Source organism: Acanthochromis polyacanthus, chromosome 7, assembly GCF_021347895.1.
Source record: "Acanthochromis polyacanthus isolate Apoly-LR-REF ecotype Palm Island chromosome 7, KAUST_Apoly_ChrSc, whole genome shotgun sequence".
Classification (NCBI taxonomy): Eukaryota; Metazoa; Chordata; class Actinopteri; family Pomacentridae; genus Acanthochromis; species Acanthochromis polyacanthus.
In genome coordinates, this window is record NC_067119.1 from 30,768,809 (window position 1) to 30,788,994 (window position 20,186).

General features: G+C 42.8%; 1 protein-coding gene across 1 annotated transcript in view; it reads left to right on the top strand.

The window, feature by feature from the left end:
- The window catches only part of fbrsl1 (fibrosin-like 1), a 340,438-nt gene that overhangs the window by 212,377 nt on the left and 107,875 nt on the right, over window positions 1-20,186 (top strand). Inside the window, 1 exon segment of the mRNA XM_051950361.1 lies at window positions 15,891-15,920. Within this exon segment, the coding sequence (XP_051806321.1) occupies window positions 15,891-15,920 (30 nt within the window).

Genomic DNA, 20,186 nt, shown 5'->3' on the forward strand with positions numbered 1-20,186 from the left:
GCGGGAGGCCGAGGCTGAGAGGATTGATGGAGCCCCATGTTGTCTTCCTCCTGTGCTGTCATGTTGACCCACAATACATGCTGTGTTTGTGTCTCTGCCAGCAGAGGAACCAGGAAGAGGCATGCATAGTTAAATAGGCAACAACTCTCTAGTCCGCAAGGTGCATTATTTATGAACTTTTTAAAGAGATTTTATTCATCCCTTCCTCGTATTTCTCACCGCCATTATTGTCTGCGCTTTAGGCATGTGCCTCAGCACTCTCAGATTGCTGCCATTAAACCCAGGGAGCCATCTGATGGAGTTATCAAAGTAAATGTTTGGCACATTTGATAGCGTTTGAAATCTCCTCCTGTAATAAAGCTCTCCGGGGAGAAAGAGGGACAGGCTTTTCATGCAAATAGCCGGTTTTCTATATCACACGGTGTTGAAATATCCACATTTATCTCAGTGCTGTCAACAAATACACGGAGCACCTCCTGATATGGTGGTTGATGTTTGGCTGGATGAGAGACGATGGAAAAGTGTTCACTATATGACATCGGGCCAGACGGAACGTAATGAAATCATTATTTTTAATTTACAAGCAATGAATCTGCCAAGCTGCAGTCTGAGTTTGGGGGGATTTTATTGCGCGTATGCTACACATATGGAACTCAGACCATTAGAAAAGCAAAAGATGTGGATGAAGACATAAAATGATACATTAATGTTGGAATGTAAAGGCTATGATTGTTCATATATATGTTCAGATGCCTGATGTGTTGGACTGTATAAATGACTGTCGAGAACAGAAAATCAGTGAAAATGCAAATGCAGTGATGGAGTGTGAGCTGCTCTGCCTTAATGAGCAAAGCATCGCCGTCCTCTGCCAGACCCTGATAGGTCTCCTACTGATTAGACGAGTTAAAGCTCAGTCCTTTATTATTCCCAGAAGAAGCAGCGCTCGCTTTTGTCTCTGTGCTAATAATAGCCATAAAGTGTGATCATTCCAAAGTGTTAAAATGCTCCCTATAAACATTGGTCTGTTTTCGTTTTGTTTATTATTCATCTCGTCCAATTACCATTCTAAAGGGGGAGTGTTTCTTGCCAGGCGCTGAGGGAATAAGAGATTAAAAGGCAATGAGGAAACATCTGTGTCTCTGCTTTGCCACAAATCTGCATCTCATTCCTACCACTAGCATTCAAATAGACAGCGCCTACAATGCAGGGAAAAAAGTAAAACGCCAAGGCGCATAGGGCTAGCGAATAGAAGGAAGGGTTACCATAGAAACACATACCTCACATGGGTTTATGGGCTGCATCCTATCACATGCTATCAGGAATTACCATAAATCTTCTGGCACCTCAGCAGTGAATGACAATGTGTTGATCTCCACATATCTGGAGAGATGCATCCAGGCTCTTTAAATCAAGAGGAAAATGGCATCAGATTTAGCTTGTGACAATAGAAAGATGGAGAGTGCCTCTAATGCATTTCCTTTCATGAGCCTGTGGGCAAACAGATACTGAAAATCAGAGAGAAGATCCTGCTCGCTTTTCCTTTATATTCATGTCTTTGTGGAGATGAATGATTGCAAAATCAAAACTTAGCGGAAAAGCATAATGCGCCACAGAGCCATGCATTTATGGCTGATAATCTTTGACTGGGTGTCATCACGCTTATTCCATTCATTCGCCGTACAGCTGTCTGCACCGAGCCAACGCCAGCAGTGAGAATTGTGTCAGCACGCAGCGGTACATCAGTGCAATTTCCACAAATGGCATCTTTCCCCAAGCTCCCATCCACTCGACCTCTGGCGCCGAGCGACGACGCTGAGAGCATTATCAGATGTGTTTGAGCAGCTCCCGTCAGCACGACCCCGGTGGGCGGTGCAGATATCGAGTGACCTTTTCTGCATGGCTCCCTGATATTAACGCAATCTCCCCGCCTTATTACCATGGGAACATTTCACAGAGTATTAGACTTAATAAATGACTTTTTCCTTCGGTTCCATCTCTCTTCTCCCTTCACCATTTTTCTCCCCCGTTCTCTCCTGCTCTGCTCCCCTTGTCCTCCCTGCTCCTGAGCCGATAACCCGACCTCCCCAGGGGCTCGGCCTCCATAATCGCGTCAGTTCATGGCCCTCTTATTCCAGCAGAATTGCTTAATTGGTATGTGTTCTACATAACTGTTGGAGTATTAGACTCACAAATGAAGGTTAGAACCTCAGTGCTTGTAATCGACTGAAAGAAATTGATTTGTGCTCAGCTGCCCTTCTGGGACGAGACTTTATGGTTCTCTGAAGAAATTGAAGCTTTTATAATTGTGTGTTCTTTCCCCCTCTCCTCTCCCGTTCTCTCTCTCTTTTTCTCATTTCCTCCCTGGTAACTGCTTTGTTGACATTCATCAAAAGGCAAGCCACCAGTAACTTAAAGGTGATACGTCTGTTCCTCCATGTTCCAGTCCATTGGGCGTACACAACGCAAGATGCCAAGTGCAGAGTGCTGAATAGTGAATATCTCTCCTTCTTTTTAATCATAGTTTAGGCGCTCTGTCGATGGAAATCTGATTGCATTATGTGTGATCATGCAGAAGGCGTGAAGTGGCATCATATTAACCAAACCTGACCAACATAAATTGTCTTATGATTGATCTCTTTGAATTGTGTAGTGTTTTAAGGTTTTGAATCAATAGCTCAGTGTGTGTGATTAACAAGGGTCTAGTAATGATAGCCAGATAAAAATGAAAAAGGCCACATGCAAACACAGATTTTGCATTTACAAGGATTGTACTTCAGTCCATCATGCAGTTCTAAAAATACAAGGAAGCATTTATATTTTCTTTGTCTCTCAACCATGCAATGCCTAGCGTTTTCATTACATTTTATTAGCTTGTGTTTCTGCTCCTATAATGTGTCTCCAGGATAATAGTTCACTTGGTTGCTTGAGTCGAATAAAATACACAGAAGGAGACAACACCGAATTAATGCAACAAAAATCCCTCGTCCAAATCAGTGAGGATGAAATCAACTGGACTTAACAGTTTATCCTGCAGGACTGTGTTGCTGCAGCTGTCTGGCTAGTGTCTTATGCATGACAACTCCCTCTGACTTAGGTCACCGTAGATTATTTATGCCTGCTTTCCAGGTGGGCAGACTCAGATGTGCTTAGCGCAGAGGTTCGCTCAACGCAAAATCACATTTCACGCTTGTGCTAATGTCGCCCGACGAGTGAAGAGGAGTGAGAACTGGCAGGTGGTGTTTACAAATCAGAACACCCTGAACCACAAGCCACCCTGACACCAGATGCTGATTTGATTATGGGGCGGCATGTAAGAGTGTATGAATGTATATAGCGGGTGAGCTGGTGCATTCAAAGTCGATTAAGTGAAACAGAGATGAGTGGCGCATTTATTTATTCTGTTTGGTCCAAATGGAGGTGTCATCCTGGAGATTGATGAAGGCTTTTCACCACATGGGAGTGGTTTCAGGGAGAGATGGAGTGTGTTTGCTCACTTTGGATTTATTTTTGCAAGATAAGACCATGTTTGTTGCTTTTTTTTTCTTGGGGCACATGCTTCCTTGTGAAGATGCTCTTTCAGTGCGTTTTACGAGCGGCTGCTTTGCTTTAGGTGCTATCTGTTTGTGTTGAGATAAGTTTAGCAGAAAATGAACACATTCACTAGTTCACTACTTTGATGTATCTGCCCCTCAGTGATGTAAATTGTAACAAAGAAACTTTCTTGAACACTGATAGTGTGTCATTATTGCAGCATGTTAAAACTGCACTTCTTTAAAATTATCATTTCTGGAGAACTTTCAAGAAAGTCATTTTTTCTTTTGTCAAATTTAGGTTTATTATACGTTAACCTTTTGAAATCCAACCAGTTTCTGAGCATTTTTGGTCCCTTCACATTATTCCCCACTGTGGTTCATTTCACAGAAACAGCACTGACATGTCTAGAAGTCGAGAGAACTCAAACATGTATTTTGTGCAATATAATAAAGTAATAATTGCAAAACTGAACTATTATTTTTACAGAAATGTAAAAAAAAATGGAATCAACATGTATAATAATTTTCAATGTGATCACAAATGTTACCAATACTGGATTTTTTTTTTTTTTTAAAAAGGGAGGTCTACATGCTATAGATAGTTTACTAGTACATTATTACAAACTCTACAAGTTATCCATTTTTCATACTACTCTGCACATCAAATCTCAAAGGGCATTTAACCACGCTGAATGTATCTTTCAACAATTTGCTGACAAGTTGCACCCAGACGTTGTTCAGTTACTATTTGTAATAACATAAAATAATATTATACATTTTGGGGCTGCACAGTGGATCGGTGGTTAACACTGTTGCCTTGCAGCTAGAAGATCCCCGGTTCCAGTCCTGACCTGGGCCTGGGATCTTTCTGCATGGAGTTTGCATGTTCTCCCTGTACAGGTGTGGATTTTCACCAGGCACTCTGGCCTCCTCTCACAGTCTACAAACATGCTGAGGTGAATTGATATTTCTAAATTGTCCGTAGGTGTGAATGTGACTGTGCTTGTTTGTCTCTCTGTGTAGTCCTGTGATAGACTGGTGACCTGAGCGTTCCCTGCCCTAAGACAGCTGGGATACACTCCAGCACCCCCATGACCCTAATGAGGATTAAGCAATGTATAGATAATGAATGGACGGATTATACATTTCTACACCCGATAACCTATATATGTGTAAACACATTGTTGGTATACAGAAGAGAGAAACCAATCCCCTCAGCAGCCTGGGGGCCCATAAAGACATATGAACTCAGTACTAAACAAAGCAACAAACTGTGTGGGTATGTACACTACCATTGAAAAGTTTGGGATCACTTAGAAATGTTCTTATTTTTGAAAGAAAAGCATTTTTAAAAAAATGAAGATAACCTTAAATTGATCAGAAAAACAGTGTAGACATTGTTAATGTGGTAAATGACTGTTCTAGCTGGAAACGGCTGATTTTTAATGGAATATCTCCATAGTGGTACAGAGGAACATTTCCAGCAACCATCACTCCTGTGTTCTAATGCTACATTGTGTTAGCTAATGGTGTTGAAAGGCTCATTGATGATCAGAAAACCCTTGTGCAATTATGCTAGCACATGAAGAAAAGTGTCAGTTATCGTAGGAAGCATGAAATTGTCTGTGTGACCCCAAACTTTTGAACGGTACTGTATGTGCAATGCAAAATCTTCAACATGAAACAAATATGCAGTGAGGATCTGTAGTTGTAATACTCATTGCTTTCAGGTTTGTTGAAATCATCACTTTGCCTGCCTTTGGGTAGCACACACACTATATATAGTGTAGCATAATCTACTGCTAATAGTTTTCTTGACTATTGGTGGCATTGATTGGACTTGACCTGCAGTTGTAGAGCCATTGGCACCACAACTCTTCAGTTGGATGATGTTGTCTGAGGCTGTTTTCAAAGGCTTTTTATGTAGATTAAGTGATAAAGCCGTAGACACAGAGCCATAGCGTATAGAAAGATATTTTTTTCATGGTGAGCACAAATGAATGACAGATGACGACAAGCTGATGCAGAACGGAACGTTGTGGTTTCTAGATAGTGTGGTTTCTCGATGGTCATGAGCAATAAGAGTCTGCATGCTGAATGCGATTACAATGCATCTCAAATGGAACGCCACTTAGTATGTGATTCATTTATTTATCTGTCTTCCAATCTGAAACTACTCAAATCAAAAAGATTAAATAAAACGATACTTTTCTTCTCTATTGGGGATTTTTCTTGGTGAAGTGCATCCGGTGAGTAATGTGTGCGTCACAGATTATGTTGATGATGTGTCTTTGGTTTTGGCTTAAAATGTCACAGTCCAGAATTTTCTATATGCAGAGTTTTCTTATTCTACAATTCTTGATAATTGCTAGCAGATGCAAATTGAGCTTTGCAGCAGTTCCACTCAAATCCAACCCCCTAATCAACTCTGTGTGATTTAACAGTGCATCCTAAGCATTAGTATTCCAGAGCCGGATCCCTCTTGGATCCAGGCTAGGATTATCCAAGCTCTTAACATCTTAGCTAAGCTGGTTAACACCTGTTTTTATTGACATCTGAACACCATTCTAGGCGCCTCGTCTTCTGTGGTTTTAAAAGATCTTCTTTTGCTCTCTCCACAAGGGTAGTCACCACTCTCCATCTCAGCTACAGCCCACATAAATGACTGTTTTTCCCACCACAAGCATTTGTAGCAGCTCAGCAGCTTCACTGAGGAGATTAGGTGTTAAATCAGTAAATTTACATTCTCACAAGCATTCTTACTGCGGCCTCTATTTATAATATGGCTGCATAAGAGGAAATTCACTTTGATATAGATATAAATCACTTGTTTCGAACAAGGTCTAGTGAGCCCAGAGTATTTTTTCCAGGCCCAGGTCTAGACATGAGCTACAGTTTCAAGAATCCCCTTCTTTACTGTACATTCTTGCTCAAATGCTTTAGAGTAATTTGCCAGGGAAAGAAGAAAACAAGCTCTCTTTATGTGTTTATTAGGCTTAATATTTCCATTGGGGCCCACATTTGCCCCAGTGTAACTGATTTAATATTCTATAAAATCCACTTAGGCTGTTGATACAGCCTGGGGGATTGTAGTTAGCAATGGCTGTGTAGACCCAGAGAAATCCTCAGACTTCTGTGTGTCTCTTCAAAGACTCTTGCCAAGGTCAGTGGGGGAAACTTTGAAGAATGTCCCAGGATTTGTCTAAATCATGAGGTATGGATCCTCTTAAGCATTGCAGGCATTAGAGCTGAGCTCTATCAATGATTCCATTAACCTAAATTCCAAACCAGGCTTCACAACATGACCATATTAACCCCACGGATTTTGCCAAGCTCTTGATCCCTCGCTATTTAGATAGACAGGAATGAATGGTCACTCACATTTGTCTGGCTACCGGCTATGTTTCCTGCCCCAGGCGGGGAATTATCTGTAATGTGACCCCATGTTTATCTTTGGCCTTCATGTGTCCACATGTTTTCTGGTTATTTTTTCCAGCCCTATAACTGTAGCAGAAGCTGATTAGGCAGTGACGGCGGTGATGTGAGATGATAAGGTATTTAGAGCAGACAAGGACAGAATCCCAATCTGCTGATTTTTTACCTTTCCTAGATGAACAATAATCATTTCAGACTGAAGACGCTGGAACAAGCAGAGAAGAGAAAGAAACGAGTGCCTGCCTTCATTAGGACAAAGGGAGGGTGAGCAGGAGAGCGTCTGACAAGCCAGTAACGCCTCATTGTCCCTGATCTCAAGTTTCATAAATTTCCACGGCTCTCGTTAAAGGACGTGTCGCTGCTGTCACCAGGCGCTAACTCGTTATCTCCTCAATGCCGTAAAACGCTGTAATTAACATTCAACAACTGTAACCGATCCAGCATTCCTCCTCTCTAGCCGCTAATTGCCACACTATTGTGCTTGCTCATAAGTGGGCCTTTTGTGTGTGTGTGCTTGTGGGTACACTTTTCTGTGGTTCATTTTGATTGTAAATAGAGGTGAGAAAGCAGTCCATCTGAGTTTAAAGGTGAACACGGCTCTCTCTGCTTTCCTTGCTGGACTCATTGAGTTTCGGCGGCAGACAAAGACTCATTTAAGTAGTTTTTCAGAATATTTTCACAGATATATGGGCATTTTAAATGTCTTCTGCCCAAGGCTGAAATTAAAGCTTTGTTGGCGGATGATTGTAGTTGACTCTTCATGGGCAACACAACCTATATTTTTACCGTTGAAGACCGTATTGGAGGCTGCTTTTGTCGAAATCGCAATTACTGTAATTACAAATTTCAAGGCAATGCCTGCCTGTGGTTGTAAGGATACCAAGGATACTATTATTTAACAAGATGCCCAATTCTCCTTTCAGCCACACATGAATGCTTCTTTTAATTCCTCCATTCAGTCAAATATAACCCCTAGTTGGGAACGTATAGCTGTCACCCTGCTATCCGCTTGCTACTATTAGTGATGTTTTTTCCTTTTGAGGCACTGGATTTTCTTTTATTGGTTTCTTGTAGATCTCCAGCAGTGTCAGCTCTGTTTTAGAAGGAAGTGTTTTTGTTTTCCCCTCAGCTGCTCCTGCCTGACCTTACTGGAGCAGCAGCCATCACAACAAGGCCTTATGAATAATTAGTCTGGGTCAACTGATACTCTCCGGCTCCACACACCGCTGTCATCTACCCTGCCAGCGCCAGCCAAAAGCCAATAAACTGTGTGCAATTCTGCTCAATTGAATCAGTTGATGCAGCTCTTGTTATTTGAAGGTAACTGGCTAGATGTAAGTGGATACTCTCGCTACCCTCGAGGCCAAGTGCAGAGCGGGAGAAGGGACGTCAAATTAGCGGTGTCGCAGGGGCCACGTTCAGAAGCTACTACGGTGGTCTGTCACAGATATGCAATCACCTGGCGCTTCATATGTATGCTGCTGGCTCTGCTTTTCATTCTCTGGGGATTAGAGTGAATGCCAGGCTAAGGTTTCCGAGAGCCAAGACGGCCCAGGAGGACAAACAAAACCAAACGGCTGCATAGTGTTTCTTGTCCCGGTTTCATGTTCGGGTCAAAGGAGATGTAGTGCAGGTGTCTGGGGATTCATGTGTGTATACGGATGAGCCAAAAGCTTTACTGTCAAGCACATGATGTACTTGCCTGCTGTTTGTGGAATTGTTTCTTTTTTGGCAAAAGAAGACATTTTGGTAACGGAAAGTTTCTCATCGTTTACAGGTATCGAGAACAATTTTCCTGTCAAAGTCTCTGGACGTCTTCTTGTGAGATTACTACCTTTATTTCTTATAGTGTTTTGATCATGGTGAGGAAGATTTTTGAGTGATTCCAAAATCATTACAAGATGCTCTATAAATACAGATTTTATACTCATCAGGTTAGTTTGATGTCTTGTGCTCTGGTGGAAGGATCTGCTTTCATTGTTTCATTTCTCATTTATCAGGTTTTTCCACTGTGTACGTGCCGCTGTCACAAGCTACAAAACGAAACGTATGTGTGTATTTCACAGGACTAAGCTTCAGTTTGTGTTGGGCTGTGGCTGAACCCCATATATAGATAACCTGTTCTTTTAGCGACTCACAGCACCCTTTGTGGTTTCACATGTTTGCACAATAGTCACATAGGCTGTGGTTTTTCTCTCATTTTCACAACGGCTCACCACCAACGAAACTGCTGTAGCTGCAGAGTTTGAACTCTCACTGCCTCTTCTCTCCTTCCTGTTAGAGTTCTTTAGAAATGGGCACTGCACTATCTCAAATTAAATACCAGTTATTCAAATAGAGGGCTACAATCAAGGGAACCTCTCTTTTGGCACTCCTTTTGCTGTCAGACATTTGGAGGTCACAGGATGTATTTTTGACTAAATAACAAACACGTTTAGTTGTTTGCCTTGTGATAAAATGATGCATGCTTCTATTCATTAGAAATTCAGTACATGGAAGATCCCTTCCTTTTTAGGTTGTTATCAGCGTAATACCCTTAGGCTCAATGAGGAATCAATGTCAGCTGATGTGCAGCAAAGACACAAAGACTTGCCTTCATCTAAAGTCCTAAATTGTGTGCTTAATTCATTTTCATGCTCATATCGGCTCTAATTTGACCTACAACATCAACGAGACTGTCAGAAGTCTCCACACTGTCTTGATTGGACATAGATCTGGAAAAATCATCTCTGACTGTGGTGAATTTTAGATAAAGATGCTGGAACACCACTGGAGCAGAAAGGTCCCTTCAGAAGCACCGTGAACAAAGAAGCATTTATTCTCCACAGGGGTTTGCAGATGAGAAGATGGAAGCATAAATGAGGGAAAGTGTCATCAGATGGCTTTTTTTTTTTATTAAATTGTTAAGGATAGAGCTAATTTTAATTTAGGCTAATGCGAGGAACACTATCAGCCATTTACCAAGGGTATCTTATGACTTACTTGACGTACTTTGCTCAGCGGTCTTGTGCTTTTACTCTGCAGTTTCAGCTCACAGAGTGGGCCAAGTGCAGAGACAGGGTAATTTTAAGAGCTCCTGTACTCCCTGTTTAGTTCATGAACTTCAGCGCCCCGCCTCCATCCTTCCCTTCAGCTCCTTAAAGTACAGCTATATTAGTATCTCCCAGAGAGCGTCAAGCAAGTCTGCTGCTTCTGTTTACAGGCTATTCAATCACTCTAAGTACTAGTGGCAGACTGATTTTCTTGGAAACACATTTGCCACAGTCCCCCCTGGCTCTTTACATGCAAGGTATTTATCATATGAAAATTTGGAACTGTCTGACTTGCCTGTTTTACTAGCCTTGTCCTAGAGCTGACTGGTAAAACATTGTAATATATGCACCGCAGTCAAAATGGAGCATAAAAATATCCCAGAATACTGTGAGATTTACACTCTGTCAGAGGGAAGCGGTTACTTTTATAACACCGTTGCACTGGAGGTAACATCTCACAGCTTACAAGAAGTCTTCGGCTAAAAATGGGTCATTTCTTTTATTTGTTTTTTTCAGTTCTCATTAACACACACAGAAAACAGTTGTGTACTTGAAGCAACAATCCAGATGAAAACAAAGTCAGTTTATTGTCAGGTGTAATGTGTAGCTGCTGGAAATACTGCAGTGTGCCACCTCATCTCGAGCATTTTATAACCACATAGAGCCTCAGTGTGTGTGTGTGTGTGTGTGTGTGCATGTGTGTGTGCATGTGTGTGTGTATGCACTGGTGACCTCAAACCTGGCGACAGCCCCTGTTAACAGCTGGTTTTCTGCCAGTTTTTCTGCAAGGCTATGAGAAAATTAGCTGAGCTATGTGGTGGCTTGTAGCACCCTAATATAACATTAAGCAGGGTGACCGAGCTCACGCAAGATTGATGACTGTTGTCTATCCCGCTGCACTTTGCATCTTTAGCAGTGAGGTCCTTGTTCTCAAGGGCAGAGGTCACAGGTCACATTCATAAGCTGACACACATGAAGCCTTTTTCACACCGCGGTGTGTTCAATCCCCTTGGTTAAACTGAGGGTAAGGTATTTCTAATAATAACGCTATGTAGGTTATTCTAAGGAGATCTAGTGCAACCATTTAGAATTGCAATTTCACATTCATGGTGTCTGTAACCATTATCCCATTATAGCTGAAATGTCTATTCAAGTCATTGCTGACCTCTAACAAAAGGTCAACCTGTGAGACCATCCCAGCATCCATGTAATAAACAACACCATGAGGACTGAGTGTCAGCATGTTTTTAATCATGCCTCCTCTGTCCTCAACACTTTCAGGCTTTGCTCTTTTCCTTTTCTCGGCCTCCCTCTGACCTGTCTGTTTACCCAGCATCCCCCTCTGTAGTGAGGAGCGTTCGTTCATCAGCCATGTTTAAACTGCAGACAGGATTAACTCAGCTAAAGACTTAATGCACATGCACAGTCACCCCATGCTCTGTTTGCTGTTTCCAGGCCACAGATCGTCAAGCGGCTCTGTTAGGCTTTCCTCTCCTCTCATTCTCTGTCTCTCTGGGCTCCTGAGGCCTCCGCCTCCTCCTCCCTCGTCCTCATTTCGCCTGAATTAATTGAGTTCTCATTTTTGTGAGAAAGCTCACAGGAGGGCTGTGTGAGGAGAGAGAGAAGAGTGATAGAAAGAACAAGAGAGACAGAGGAAGATCAGTGGCAGAAGCCTAGGGGGCATCGTTTTCCCAGAGGTAGGCAGTCACCAGTTTCCTGGGGGATGCAGAGACCCCTCTACTGTGACTTATATCTTTATCCTCTCTGCAGTCATCTCTCAGCACTTTAGGGAAAAGACCCGTAGGCTGGTGGTCAGGGTCAGGCCGATGTGCTTCTTCAACCCCTGGACTCATGGGAGGTTTCCACCTAATTTAAGCTCTTTGTGTCTGTAAAGAAGAAGTAGACAAAATGGAACAATTTCTGGTAAAATAAAACAATCACCAGTGAATGACTTCACACAGACACCTTCGCTCACGTACACCACTGTGTTTCTCACGCTGCTAGCTAAAAAACTATCAAGCTCAGCAACAACCACACCGAATCACACACAAAAAAAAAAAACAACCAAGCAGACACTTTACTTAAGCGAAAGTAATTTTTGGAAAACACCGTCCTTTGTCAGCGAAGCACATTGTGCAGGGTTGACGTGATGCTTCCCGACAATAAATAGAAACTAAATGTGTGACCCAGTGACTAACTGGTGTCACTGCTATTGAAACAAGCTGGTTTATAGTCATTACAAACATTAGAGATACAAATAGCGCATGATGTGCACCCGTGGGCTCCACCTTGGCCTGAACCCTTTCAATTATAAACCATTACAACTTCTTCCTCTGCAATATTCATGCACAGGCAGATAACTCCTTCTGATGTCTTAGGTTGCTGTAAGTTGAGATAAACACTTGCAGAGTTGTTGCAGCCAATCACCCGCCTCTATTCCTCAATGTCACTGCCGTAGCACTCAATAATTCAAAGCTTGGCGGTAATGAGCTCCCCGTAGGCCCTGTCCCCAAGGAGCCTCCCCACTGTGCCTCCACTGTAATGTAGTTATATCTCATGTCAGCTTTCAAATCAATTACATTTCTATCTGATGGCTATGTAATTGCGCCTGATTGAGTTTTTGGCACACCAGCCAAGTGTGTGGTTCCCAAACTCCAGCCAGTCAAAACAGGAAGCTTCATCAAATGAAACTGTATTTCATCCTGATTGAGGCTGCTTGCATGATAAGCACAACTGTAATTATGATAATAATAACAATAGCAATCTGTGTTTTCTCAGCTTTGTTGTTTTTTTCCGTGCTCTCCAGATGAAGTTTTGCCCTAAGGACTACGAACAACGTTTACTTTACTCAAGATGCAAAGGCTGATTTGATTGTTTGTAGCATGTGCAATTTAGTAGATTAAATGCGAACCATAATGCCTTTGTGCAAATGTGGAGTTTCAGTTTGTTATAATGCAGTAGATGTTTTCCGCAGGACTACACTCCACACTGTGCCTAGGGTTATTTACATGTTGCTTATATTCTGATGTCGAACATACAGTGCACCACTGCCAGCAGAAGTCGTACTGTTTTGGCACAATGCCTGGAGATAACAAGCCAACCTCTTACCTGCAGCATCCAGCTGACAGCTAAGGTCAGAGCAGCGTTGTTGTACATGTCAGATCTTTCGAGGCTAAATTTTATTTACACAGATTGGATGGATTGATAGACTGATGGACAGATAGACGGACCGTCAACAGACAAATAACAGAAAATGAATGGGTGGATAGATGAATGTACACATGGATAAAAGAAAAGGCGGACATACAGTTGGATGGGAGGATGAATGACTGGACAAACGCATACATGGATGGATGGACAACTGGACATTGGGATGGATAGATGGGACAACACAATACATGCCTGGATGGACAGAGGAATTCTCTAATGGAGTGGTATTGAGATAGATGAGGGGGTGGATGCTGTGGTTAGGTGCATCAGCAACTAAATAGTGATGAATTGTGGCTGCTGTCAGCAGCACTAAGTATAACAGACATAGTAAAGCAGCCTGGCTCATCCATAATCAGCAGACACAGATGATTGTCTTCATGCCAGAAGAGAACTTCTCTGGAAATAAAGCACTCAGAGCATCTACCAATCTGTCTTTCTATCCTCACTTCATCATCCCTTTTCTTTTTATATCCCCTTACTCTTGGTGTTCTTGCCCTTTAAATCTCTTCACTTGTATTATTCTCTCCTCATTTCTCTTCTTAAGGCCCTGCATCTCTCTCTGTCTGTCTCTCTCGCTCACTCCGACACTGTCTTTTGTGTTAACAGCCTTCCATTTTTTTTGCAGTGGAGGAGCCACTGGGTGCACATCTACAATCTTGCCTTTCATTTCATGGCTTCTGGAAATGGATGTTTTACTGCCTTCATTAAGGCATGCAGCAGTCAGCGCTGTGTTTTCCCTCTGAAGTTTAGCTCCATGAACCTCGCCATTAGAGGACATTATGGCCCCAGATTTCAGGGCACAGTGGAACACTGTATAATTTGATTAGTGTTATTAATCAAGTGGAATACCGTTCCTTTCGCCCCCATCTCCCTCCCCTCCTCCTCCTCCTTTTTGCCATTTCACTTCTGCTTTCCAACCCTTCAGACGCTCCCTTTCCTCTTCCGCCTCCTCTTATCCGTGCACCACTGTCGCCTGCACTACAACACACATGCAGTGAAAGTGACAAAAGGCCCCTACTCCTTCCCTTTTAAAAACAATGATTTACCACTTGTTTTTTCTCCCCCTTCACCACCCACCACCCCTCCAAGACATGCCCCCCTCTCTTTTTACCCAGGACATAAATCAATTGAGATGAAAGTTCCATAATTGTGCTTGCTGGGAGGGATTTGAGCAAAATTGCACTATGAATTTTTTAAAGGGAATTTTTACTAGCTGTTCAGCGAGACTTGGGCGGCGGAGGAAGGTGAGGCCATGAGGATTTATGGGCCTGGATTCTTCATTACTGAAGTAATTTTCCTGCAAATGATAGTGCAGGACCCTGGAGGGGGGAGCGCTGCCCGCCTGGGAGAGTACAAACCTGCTTAATCTCTCGTGGAGAGAGAGCAGCTCAGAGCACTAATATCATCTGTAAGGGACTGAGGCTCCATTTGTTCACATCTAAACCACAGCCAGTGTATTTATGATTCACAGTAATTGATTGCTCAGATTTGTTCCAAGAGTAGCATTACAAGTTGATTGCATTATAAAGGATAGTTTTGTTAGAACTGCAAGGAAGTGCCCCTGTTATGGTACACCGTTTTCACCAGACATTTTAGTTTTCGGTACACAAAGATCAGTGATGGAAATATTCAGCCCTTTCACTGAAGTAAAAACTCCAATCCAACAATGTAAACTTACTTGATGATGAGTAAAAGTCCTGCATAAAAAAATCCTACTCAAATTAAAGTAGATTTAAATTATCAGCAAAATGTAGTTAAAGTATTAAAATAGAAATACAGGTTTGGTCTGTCTGACTGATATGTTATTATATATGACATCATTGGATTATTAATAGCACACCAGCACCATGTTACTGTTGGAGCTGCTGGAGGTGGAGCAGGTTTGAACCACTTTATATCCGGTTTTATATACAGGGACAGCAGATAAATCACTTTATTAATGGGAAAGGAGAGGAGAAGAGGAAGTGTTCTGATCCACAAATCTGTTTTCGGTTTTTAGACGCTTCCTCTAATCTTTGATTTTTGCTGATGTATTGGATCATTTCAACATTTTTTGAAATAAAACCATGTGAGAAGTTTAGAGGCAAAACTCACTATTTGGTGGAGCTTTTAACAACTCATAGACATCTGAAATGTCACTCCAACTGCACGTGGCTTTCTCCAAGAATCCAAAAGGGCTGGAAACCACTGACTTCCTTTTTTACAAGGTGTTGTATTTTAAAAGCTTGAATGTTATCCATTGTATAAAATCTGCATCTCAAAAGTAACTTAAGCTTGTACGAAAGTAAAAAGAACAATATCTCCTGCTGAAATAGTGGTGAAGAAGTAGCAGAAAACAGAAGTACAGTACTTGAGTAAATGTACTAAGTTACTTTTCACTGCTGGCAAAGGTTCAAACTGCAGAGCTTCATAGGTATGCTAGCCGTGTACTTGCACTGCAGTAGCTGAGAGACTGTGCCACTGCTTCCTCCATTTTTTTTTCATCCTGTGGTTGATTCGCTGTAGTCTGTTTGTAGATTGTATGTTCATCCTCATGCTGCTTTACACCTGCTTTGCCAAGCTGTCATATTGTCTCTTCAGCAAGGGTTTCTGCCTTTCTCTCTGCCTTTGGTCTTTCCTCCCTCCTCATTTTAACCTTTCTCAGTCCAATATGGCTGATGTTCTGTCTCCATCTCTTTAGGTGCAGCCAGCTGCAGTGGCCCTCCTCAAGGTTAGTGCGTCCACGATGCCAGGTCTCATTCTGTATACTGCCTGCTGTCCAGTCAATTTTACAGCTCAGTAGCTTGAGAAGCAGAGGGGCTAAATCTGCTGCAAGAGGGAAAAAGAGAGAGAGGGGAGGAGGAAAGGAGAAACAAAATTATTGTGCACCCTGTCACCGATTGAAGTGGATCTCATTCCAGGCACACTAACAACTCAAGACAATTAGTCACTTCTCACTAAGCCAGACCTGAGACTCACTTGAGGGCCAAAAAGAGGCAGGGAATAGAGGACTCAGTAGCATGCCTAAGCACTGCAGCTACAGGAGTGACTCAATGGAGAGTGTGGCAACTTAGGAATGAAATGATTCTGCAGAAGTTTTGCTGGAAATGTCTTATTGGGGCTTTTTGTGCAACAGAAAGATAGAAATGTGATTACAGAACATGACACTGGGATTAATATAGAGATAAGTCCTAAAGATCTGGACAAAGTACTGCACCTTAATCGTGTCTCTGAAAATGAATTACGATTCTTTTTATGGGCTCGTGCTTCATTAATCGTTCCATGGCTAAAGATATTTACTACGTTAGTTATAAATATCTATCTTGATCTATATCAATGTCATGCATGTCAGTTGTTCAGAACTTCTTTAAGAAGACAGCAAGCCAGTAGCCCGTTACATTCCACCTATTAGTCCGTCCAAGGTAGTTGCCAGAGATGAGCTCTGAAGCTTCGGCCACCACATGCTCCTGGACAACACTGAAGCATGACTGAGGTGGGTGGTGCGTGGATGATCAGGGAGTGGAAAGAGAGAAAAGTTTGTCCTGGGCCCTCTGTGGAGACGCAGCGTGACCAATTGAGGTGAAGGGGATGAATGAGGCCATTCACTGGGCCTAATGAAAGAGCTCCTGCTGGGCCTTGAATGAGGGTGGGCCCATCTGCACCACATAGGCGTGCACAAACCAGTGACCTCGAAAATTACCCAGGAAGCACTTTGGGGCAGTCACCCCAGCAACAGGCTGGGGTTTGCATAGTTACCAGGCGCTTCAATCAGTGCCTGGCAGCTTCTTAAACAGGGCAAATTTTCTCTCTGTATTGAAGAAGTCCGTGTGAAATCAACTTTGAGGGGCATCCCCCAGTTGTGTTTTTTTGTTTGTTTTGTGTTTTTTTAAAGGGAGGAACCGCCACCGATTGTTCCATGTGAAAACCTTCAGCAGCTCTCACCATTTCTGAGAGGTGTGGACTGCTGCCCCACAGGACTTTTTCCCCTTAAAACACAAAGGCCTGTTTGTCTTAGCTACATATGTATATGAGCTGTCTAGCTGCATATGCAGTGCTATGTGTGGGCCAATTAGGTTTGCTGGGTGTAGAGTAACAGGTTTAGAAGGATTTGAAATACATCTGATTGCAAGGATTATAGATGAGCAGAGAGATTCCTTCAACACCCCTGGGGACTGGACATTAAGTTTACAAGCATCTTCAAGGATCTGGTTCATTGGGCTTTATCTGTGTTATTTGGTTTAATGTATTCAGTCTTGATGAGCCAGAGGCATGCAGGTCATTGAAGTTCTGTTGCCGTCTCCGTTCCCTCATGGAACTTTTGACAGCGTGAAATGACAATCCGCCCCTGCACGCATCTCCCACGTCAAAAAGTAATGAGATTGTGCTGCTGGAAATATCACTACAAAGCATCAGGCCTGCACTCGGGTCTGACTGCACCTTCAAACAGCGCTGCCTGCCAGCTCGCCTGCCTCGCCTGCCTGCTGTAAAAGAAACGAACAAAAACAATCAGAATCAGAGACAGAGAAACGGCAAGGGAAGCTCCCCACGCTGAGACAAACGAACACGCCAGGGCCTTTCATCCTGAGAGTGATTAGCCATCCGAAACGTTTTAAAACCCCGCTTTGAGTGTGTTCCTCAAACGAAAGAGTTCCATTGAGGAGTGGTGGTGAGATGTTTCTCGCTGGGAAGCGCCAGTGATCTAGTCTCTAATTGTGGCGTCGCTGACAAGGCTGGTATGGCTGGGAGCTTTTTAAGCGGGGCTTTTTGCTACGCTCTTGTTCCCTTCCTGTCAGATCCACCACCAAAGGCACCAAGGAACAAAAGGGCCCCTCAGATTCTGTTCTTACATCCATCTGCCTATCGCTTTGTGCATAAATACAGGCCTAATTTAACACACTAATAGCCCCTGATGCTGGCCTAATGTGACCAAAATGACAATAGTTGCTGTAAATGTGGTGTCTAGTTTCAGATATGCAACAAAATCGAGCAAAGTTTTCAGTCCGTACAGTTGCTGCTTTTGTCTTTCTTGTGCTCTTTCATATATCACCGATCGAATTCTCAGCTTCAGAGGAGATGTGAAGATCCTGACACATTGGCAATAGTGTTACCCTTCTTCTGCAGTGTAGCAGGAACAAAGTCATGCTCAAGGTCTTTGAGCAGCGTTCAGCAGAGCTGGTAGGAGCTTTCAGAATTTGGCATGAAAAACTTTCCCGGATCCTCTACTGTTCAGAAGCCAGGTTGTCGAAGGTGCAAGGAATGGAGGAGAGGCAGTTGGAAGAATCAAAGAATCAGTCAGGGTAGGGGGAGCAAAGAGGAGGAGTTGGAGGGGTAGAAAAAAAATAGGAAAGGAGTTAAACCCGAGCTCATAAAAATCAGTATTATAACAACATTAATTGATGCTGCTGAGTGCCATATGTGACGCCATATGGAATAGCTGCCCCAGAGGCCTGCTATAATAGACAGCCTGCAGTGGTGCACACAACTTGGCACATTTACAAACAAGGGACGTCCCATTAATATCAGCCACACAGACTGAGCAGGAGACAGTGAGAGAGGGAGTGAGAGGGTGTTGGAGGGAGGGAAGGAGGGAGGGAGGGAGAGAGGGAGGGAGGGGGTGAGAAAATAAGAGATGTTTTGTTTGGTTGCTGTCTTTAGATCTCCTTTTTTTTTTACCACTTGCGTCCTGTTGTTATTTTTACCAAATTAAGAGATTTATAATATGTGCATATAAATGTGCATTTACAATCTGAGCTTCTCTACTCCCACGTTTCTGTAATTACTGTAATAAATGGCCCCTCCCTTCTGGGTTGATCAGACCGCCCTCTGTCCGCCCAACTGTCACTCCCACCACAGATGCCCAGTGGCTCTTTCTCCTCGTGCACACACACACACACAGACACACACTTCGGCAGGTGAGATGATTCATGGCATTCTGACAAAGGTGGCATGAATGATCTCTGTTTCACCTCGCTGTGCCTAATTGTGGGGCAGTTGGTATTTACTGCTGCAGTCTACGGTTTCCAGTTCTTGTCGCTCTCCGCAGTGGTCCTCCTTTACGCTGCATTGTGTCCGATGACGTGTGTTCATGTGGGCAGGAGGGCACTAAAAACATACCTCCGCCTTGTCAGAGGCATGTTTTTGTCTGTTTGTTTGTCAGACTGAATTTCGTGAAACTTAGCGGAGAGGTGTAGTGTGGGCAAAGGACAAGGCTCACTTTCTTTAAAACTGCAAGATACTGCAGTGGCCTTGGCAGAGGACTGAGTGCATGTCTAGCTGGAAATATCGCTAAAAAAATTATTAATAGATACATTGTAAGCAGTTTTGTAATTTCTACTCTTAAAATACAGTGGGCAAAATGTTTTGGAAGTGGCAAAATATATTAAAATTAATAAATTGCCAAGTATATGAGTTTTCAAAACTGAACAAGCTATTGATTTTTGTTCCTATTAATAACTGTAAAAGCTGAAAAATGTCCATCATAATGCCTCTAGTCAAGATACGTTATCAAATTCACCTACCAGCACTCAAAAACCTACAATATTCTCAGTCAACAAAGGCATGTGATAAAATAAAAGCCGCAAATCATGACATTTAGGTGGAGAAAGTTGATCTAATCAATCATTACAACTAATAAACATCCGAACACCTGTAGAGTGTTAAAATTGACACGTGAAGGCAGCAAAGTGGCTCAAATCAAATCTGAAGTGTTTGAAGTTGATCCTTTCATCCCGTTAAGTTGCACAAATGTTCCCTGTGATAATATATGGCGGTGTCCTTAGCCCTGCGTGTGCCAGGAGGATCCTGTATCCTCTTTGATGGCCTCGTAGAGCCTGGACGTACATGTATCCTTTTTGCACGAGGCTCTTCTGTCTCCTCTGACATGCTCAGAGCAGCGAGGTAGAGGGAACCTTATGAAACAGAGTTGTCATCCATTCTGTTGAGTTTCATAGAATGTGAGGCGAAACAAGAAAAGTGTACAGCTGTTTCCTCCCCGACA